At 35.2% G+C, this 7,433-nt stretch overlaps 1 protein-coding gene across 1 annotated transcript in view; it reads right to left on the bottom strand.

Moving 5' to 3' along the window:
* Positions 1 to 73: 73 nt before the first annotated feature.
* The window catches only part of LOC106877483 (probable serine/threonine-protein kinase DDB_G0267686), an 18,046-nt gene continuing 10,686 nt past the window's right edge, over positions 74 to 7,433 (bottom strand). Inside the window, exons 4-5 of the mRNA XM_014926396.2 lie at positions 4,228 to 4,339; positions 74 to 876 (exon numbers count right to left, since the gene is read on the bottom strand). Of these exons, the coding sequence (XP_014781882.1) occupies positions 466 to 876; positions 4,228 to 4,339 (523 nt within the window). The 3' untranslated portion in view covers positions 74 to 465. The remainder of the gene's footprint in view (positions 877 to 4,227; positions 4,340 to 7,433) is intronic.

Genomic DNA, 7,433 nt, shown 5'->3' with positions numbered 1-7,433 from the left:
TATATTAAATATACACATATATATATACAATGTATATATATAATGTATATATACATAATACATATATATACCTATACACACATATATACATAATACATACATTCACATAATATGCATATACATATATATATACACACAAAAATTCACATGTATATACATATAAACACACAAAAATTCACATTATATATATATATACATGTATATACATATACACACAGACACACATTCACATATATATACACATGTATATACATATACACACAGACACACATTCACATATATATACACATGTATATACATATACACACATACATTCGCATATATATATATATATACATGAACATATACACACACACACACACATACATATAAGAATATATAAGTTAAGACAAGTTTCATTAAAAAAAAAATATATATATATATATATAAAACAGCAAATAGAAGACAATAAAAGATAAGAGGCTATCAATGACGCTTGGTCGACCAATTATTTAAATCTTCAGTATTGAGAATCTCTTGCACTACTTTCTGCACATCATTGTTGTGTTTATCCAACAAGGTCTGGTTTAGATCTCGATTAGCAAATCCCATCTCAATCAGTTTGATCATAGGTGACTGAAGTTCACGCTGAAAGTGAGGTTTTGGCCATTGCTTCTGTCCATTGTTTTCAGTAGCTTCTGGGGTTTTACTTGAATCTGTTTGGTCAGAGTGTTTTGAACAGTTGCCAATTAGACAAGTAACACAGGTTGACTCATCAACACCAGTACCATTTCTGTTGCTGTTCACATTAGTAGCATGCTTCTCACAACCAATAGACGGAGACCAGGCAGAATTGTTTGCCATATTAGAGTGTCCTTGTTGAATTACACCATCAACCTGCAGAGAAATAACAAAAATCAATAGCAAGTTTTTTTTGCCACATTTTATTTCTGACATTTCAAATGGACGGATCAATATTCTCATTTTGTTTGTTGTTATGTTTCGGCTGGTGTACTCTCCAGCCTTCATCAGGTGTTCTGGTGGAAATTTGAACCCAACCCTTTGACTGATGGGAAACACTGTTCTCATTCCTGTTATTTAAATGAAAATAATAAATGCGCCCTTTTTAAAGCCTAGCCAGGCTCATGGGCCCGGTTTCCCGGTTTCAATGGCGTATGTGTTCCCCAGCTGGACGGGACGCCAATCCATTGCAGCGTTACTCATTTTTGCCAGCTGAGTGGACTGGAGCAACGTGAAATGAAGTGTTTTACTCAAGAACACAACGCGTCGCCCGGTCCAGGAATCGAAACCACAATCTTACGATCATGATGCTGATACTCTAACCACTAAGCCACGCGCCTCCACAATTCCTGTTATTTACTGTTGATATTTTTCAAGTCCCTACCTGGGATTTAACTTTAGAATCTGAGGGTTAGTAGCCCGTGCTCTTATCCACTACAGGCATATTAGCATAGTGGATAAGAGCGTGGACTACTAACCCTCAGATTATAAGTTCAATCCCAGGCAGGGACTTGAAAAATAACATCAGCAACATACTTTAGGATTGAGAACAGTGTACCCCATTAGTCAAATAAAGGGTTGGATTCGAAATTCCACCAGAACACCTGATGAAGGCTGGAGAATACATCAGCTGAAATGTTGTGATAACAACAAACATGATGAGGACACCTATCCGTCGATTGTAAATAATGTACATAATTCCTCATCTCAAAAATATAGAATAGTATTATTCACTTATTTCATTTTAACGTTCTGAAACAAATAAGTGTTATGTAACATTTAAAGGAATTTGTTCTGAAAATACTTTTGTATTTTACACAATAAGCTAACAACAAAATCTGCAACATATCTGAACTATTTCATCTAGTTTTACCCTCCTCTTCAGAAACCATTTGCTTTACGACCACATGGTTTCAGGTTCAGTCTCAATGTGTGGCACTTTGAGCAAGTGCCTTCTACTACAGTTCCAGGTGAAGCCAATGCTTTGTGAGTGAGTTTGGTAGACAGAAACTGTGTGGAAGCCCGTCTTGTGTGCATTTGTCACCACCACCACTTGATAATCAGTGTTGGTTTGTTTATGCTCCTGTAACTTAGCAGTTCAACAAAAGAGACCAATAGAGAAATACTAGACATAAGAATAAATACCGGGGTCAATTGCTAGACTAAATTCTTCAAAGTTATGCTCCTGCATCACCACAATCCAAGATTACAAAGAAAGCTATGTATCAGATCAATGAGAATATGCTCTAAACCAGGGCTGGCCAACTTGTGGCCCACAGACTTTTATCTTGCAGCCTGCTTGATACTTTCTTGAAATGGGTGACCTCTTTATTGTGTTTTGGCCCTCGTGCCGGTGGCATGTAAAAAGCACCCACTACACTCTCAGAGTGGTTGGCGTTAGGAAGGGCATCCAGCTGTAGAAACTCTGCCAAATCAGATTGGAGTCTGGTATAGCCATCTGGTTCACCAGTCCCCATTTAAATCGTCCAACGCACGCTAGCATGGAAAGCGGATGTTAAATGAAAATGATGATGTATAAAACATTTGTTTCAAAATAAATTTAAAATTTTATAAGTGACTATAAAGCAATAGCCTACAATTTTATAATTTTAAACAAATGAAAAATATGAAAATTTCTTGATTCTGTAATTTGATTATTTGACTATTAGTACATAAAGTATACAAGCAGCCCTCAAAAATCTTTCTGCAATTTAAAGTGACCCACAATGTAATTCGAGTTGGCCAGGCCTGCTCTAAACACTACTAAAGGCTATATCCAGTCCATGAGCCCTATATTTGACAACTTTAAACAACCATTACACTATGCACTATACATTTGAAGAGCAGCTTTTCTCTCAAACATATATTTTAAGAGATATGACTATATTTCAGATTTTAATATTTCATGAAGAATTTTCTTAATTAGTTCTTCATTTTTCTCTGAAACAGCAAATTTCCTAGTCTGTTGATATTTTCAAGACTTTGGAATACAAATATTCAAATGATTATTGCCTAGAATAAAAATATAACAACCATTTCTTCCAAAAGATAACAAGCAGGTCTTGAAATGATGAAGGACCTACAATATTTTTTCTTCAATTTTTCTTTGAACTGGACAAAGGAGTGATAAAGAAATATGAAACATTTCTAATAACACCGAAATATAATGGTGTTTTCAATAATATACGAAGAGTGTGTATGTCATTATTTTGTATCCACTTTTCTATGGCTTCGCTTAGGGGTGTGTATATATATTTATGCAAATTGAAGGAAAGAAGAAACAGTGATTATGTTGAATAGAGGAGACCTTTACATGCATCGGCAAATATTTCTCTAGTGCAGTGCTCTGCAACCAGTATGCTGTGGTGCACTGGTGTGCCACTGTAACCTGAATATAATTTTTCCCCCCTATATTTTTAGTTCAGGTCTGCTGCCAAATTTTGAAAAGAATATAAGTCTACCACAAATGAAAAAGGTTGTAGAACACTGCTCTAGTGCAACAAATATGCCTATCTTTTTCTGTTGTTTTTGTGAGATAGTAAAGGACTATAACAAGTGGTATGATGCATGTGTCCAACACATGCCAACATGGAAAAATGGACATAAAATGAGATTATAAATCCATGTATATATCTGTTTATAAATGATCAATGTATATGATAATTGTTTCATCATTTATATAGATAGATATATCATGCATGATGAGTGTGTGTGAGGGATATAAAATAGATTTTCTAGTTTTAATAAGTATTCCAGTTGTTTGTTAAAATACAGTATATTCCACACACATGTAGCTTTAACTCAAATCTTTAGGTAGAATCAGCATAACAAAGAGTAGCAAGGCTGACCATTTAAACCACAGCTTTTACAGCCCATCTGACCAGATTCCACACAGTTTTAGCCAGCCCATTTCATTCAAGATTTGGTTTGACCCAGAGTTATAGTAACTTGAGAGGCAGTTCATAACTGCAAAAGTGAACTTCTTAATCACTTCATCATAATTGCACCCATAGATGTGATGTGTGTATATCTGAACATGTGTGAGTGGATTTATTTATGTGAATGGATATGAGTGTCTGCATATATATATATATATATATATATATATATATACACACACACACACATAATGATGCATCTGTTTATACATAAGAACTTAATCATTAAACTTTCTATTTTTGATGAAGAATTTAAAACAAGAGTTGAATAATAATAAAAAATACTCACAGGCTTTGCTTGGAGAGAATAAAATGCATCTTTAGCAGTAGAATATGCATGTACTACTTTCGATGCAACGTGTACTGCCATTGTGGTTAGTGGGTTGGGAAGAAAAATTGGGCTGCAATAATAGAGAGAATGATACAACTTGCAAGATGTTGAATAACTCAAAAAAAAAAAATAATAATAATCTTTTCTCCTATAGGCACAAGGCCTGAAATTTTTCAGGAAAGGTGCTAGTCAATACATCAACCCAGTATTCAACTGGTACTTAATTTATCGATCCTGAAAGGATGAAAGTCGACCTCGGCAGAATTTAAACTCGGAACATAAAGATAGACAAAACGCTACTAAGCAAAATGCCATCTCATTGCCTTAATAATAATAATAATAAATGTAAATCAGTAGAATAAAAGAAAACAATTCAAGTTTGGTCCAATATGGTCACAGCTATATGGTTGAAGCAAATTAACATAGTAAAAATACAATCCTTTGTGGATTTGATTTGTAGACAATGAGAAAGAGAAAATAGAATTTGTAATATAATGTTCTAGATTTATTCCCCCAAAATTCTTTGGGCCTGAAATTTGGAGGGTTAGCGAATTACATCAACTCCAGTGCTTAATTGGTACGTTATTTTATTGACCCTGAAAGGACAAAAGGCAAAGTTGACCTCAGTGGCATTTGAACTCATGAATCTTCATAATGGTTTCTAATTTAGGAACAAGGCCAATATATAATACAGTTCTATATTTAACCCTTTAGTGTTTAAACTGGCTATATATGGCCAGAATATTATCCTTGTTTTATGTTCAAACTTATGAGATTCAGCCTCTCACACCTACCCAACACTGTCATTCTAAAGATAAATAATCATATCATCAAAATCTTGAAGCTATGAGACAAGGCACAATTAATTAAAAACAATGTGAATAAATAAATATTACATTTGACAAAATAATCTAAACACTAAAGGGTTAAGAGATGAGGAATTATATACATTATTTACATTTCACAAGGATGGTATTCCATTAAGACCTATAGAGAGCTTGGGAGGTTCATGTAATCCACTGAGCCACTTCCTTGTGGATATAATCAGTCCATTAGCAGGAAAGTCAACATCGTACATGAAGAATTCCACCCACTTCACAGAATTGATCAAAGATACCCCCATTGAATCCAACCAGATGGTGAGTCTAGATGTGATAAGTCTCTTCAGCAAAGTCCCAACTGGTGAAGCACTATCAGTGATTCAAGAAAAACTAGTGACAGACACCTATCTAAAAGAACGCACTAGTATACCAATAAAAAACTTGATGGAAATGTTGACTTTCTGTGTAGAAACTACCTACTTCAGTATGGACACTGATATACATCGACAAGAAGAGGATTTAGCTATGGGTTTGCCATTATCACCATTAATAGCCAATATATACATGGAATACTTTGAGAAATTGGCTTTAAGATCAAACCACTGAAACCAACCCTATGGCTGTGATATGTTGACACCTTTATACTCTGGCCCCACCAGGAAAATGTCCAAGAGCTGTTAGATCATGTGAACTCAATAAAGTTATCCATACAGTTCACAATGAAAAAAGACAATCAGCTAGCATTCCTGGACGTATTAATAACACACACCAAGTATGGATTCAGGACATCCGTATACCGCAAGCTGACCTTTACTGGACGATACCTCAACTGCAATTCCCACCGTCCATACAGTGTAAAGAAAGGGATTGCTCAGTGCCTAAAACATCGAGCAAAGAATATAAGTAGCGATCGTGATACCCACCACGAAGAAATGATCAAGCTCAGTAACAATCTGTTAAGCAACAACTAACCCAAAAGTATACTAACCACTCCAATTATAAAGTAGAGAGAGGATGAAGCCAATAAACTGTCCACTGTCTGTCTACCCTATGTGAAGGGCCTCTCCAAAAAGATACAAAAGATATGCGGCCCATATGACATCAGGACAGTATTCAAGAGTAATACAACACTTCGCAAATGTCTCCTTCGAGTAAAACCACCAATAGAAGAGAATATGACCAAAGACTGCGTGTATTCCATCCCGTGCAACTGTGGTAGGTTATACAAAGGCAAAACATGCCGCCCCCTCAAAATAAGGGTAGACGAACATCGCAAAGTTGTGACACAAGGAGATATTGATAAATCGTGTATAGCTGATCATGTAAGGAAAAATGGAGACCACCTCCCCCTGTGGGATGAAGTTAAAATAATAGACAGAGAACACCACTGGAAACAACAACCTCCTAAGCAGACCAAGTGCAGATATGAGTAGCATATGGGAACTGGTATTAAGGAAGGATAGGAAAATATTAGATTTATGGCATAGTGGTTAAGAGCGCAGGCTACTAACCCCAAGATTCCGAGTTCAATTCCAAGCAGTGACCTGAATAATAGTAATAATATCAAAAAATATCTTAGGAATGAGGACCCAGGTTCGAAATTTCCCTAAGACACCTGATGGAGGCTGGAGGGTATATCAGCCGGAACGTTGTGTTAACAACAAACAAGATGAGGACAAATATCCGTCAAATGTAAATAAAGCCAACATATGTTAAGGAGAATCTGTTAGTCAGTTCCATTGACCCCAGTATTTGACTGGTACTTTATCTTATGTGAATAAAATGCAAACTTGTTCACAGTAGGATTTGAACCCAGTATGTAAAGAGCTGGAATAAATAACCCAAAGCATTTTTCTGATGCTCTTAACAATTTCATCAACCCTTTGTATTCATGTCTTAAAAATAGAAGTATAATAGCTCAAAAATAGGAAGTAGAAAACAGCTGACAGAGTTGGTTAGATAAAAAAGAAAAACTTTCCTATCACATATCATTGTTCAACTTAATTTGATAGATATCATTATTCAATATATCTTACATGCTGAAACAGATTGGATGAGGATCACATAGAGCTTGAATAGTTTTTATGCCTAGATACTCTCTCTATATATATATATGTGTGTGTGTGTGTGTGTTCTTTTTTATGTTTAGTGATAGTGAAAAAAATTTTACATTAATCTGAGGGGTTACTCTATACATCTGTAGAGTACAGGTCTATTCTTAATAGTGATGAAGTTTCAGTCAGTTAACCCATCATTGGACTGCAGTCTGGTGATGGTTTCAACTATCCAAAACTTCAAAGTCACTATCAACAATATTCATATTTAAGAACATTATATATATAT

Source organism: Octopus bimaculoides, chromosome 3 (assembly GCF_001194135.2).
Source record: "Octopus bimaculoides isolate UCB-OBI-ISO-001 chromosome 3, ASM119413v2, whole genome shotgun sequence".
NCBI lineage: Eukaryota > Metazoa > Mollusca > Cephalopoda > Octopoda > Octopodidae > Octopus > Octopus bimaculoides.
This window is presented reverse-complemented; position numbering and strand designations above follow the sequence as displayed.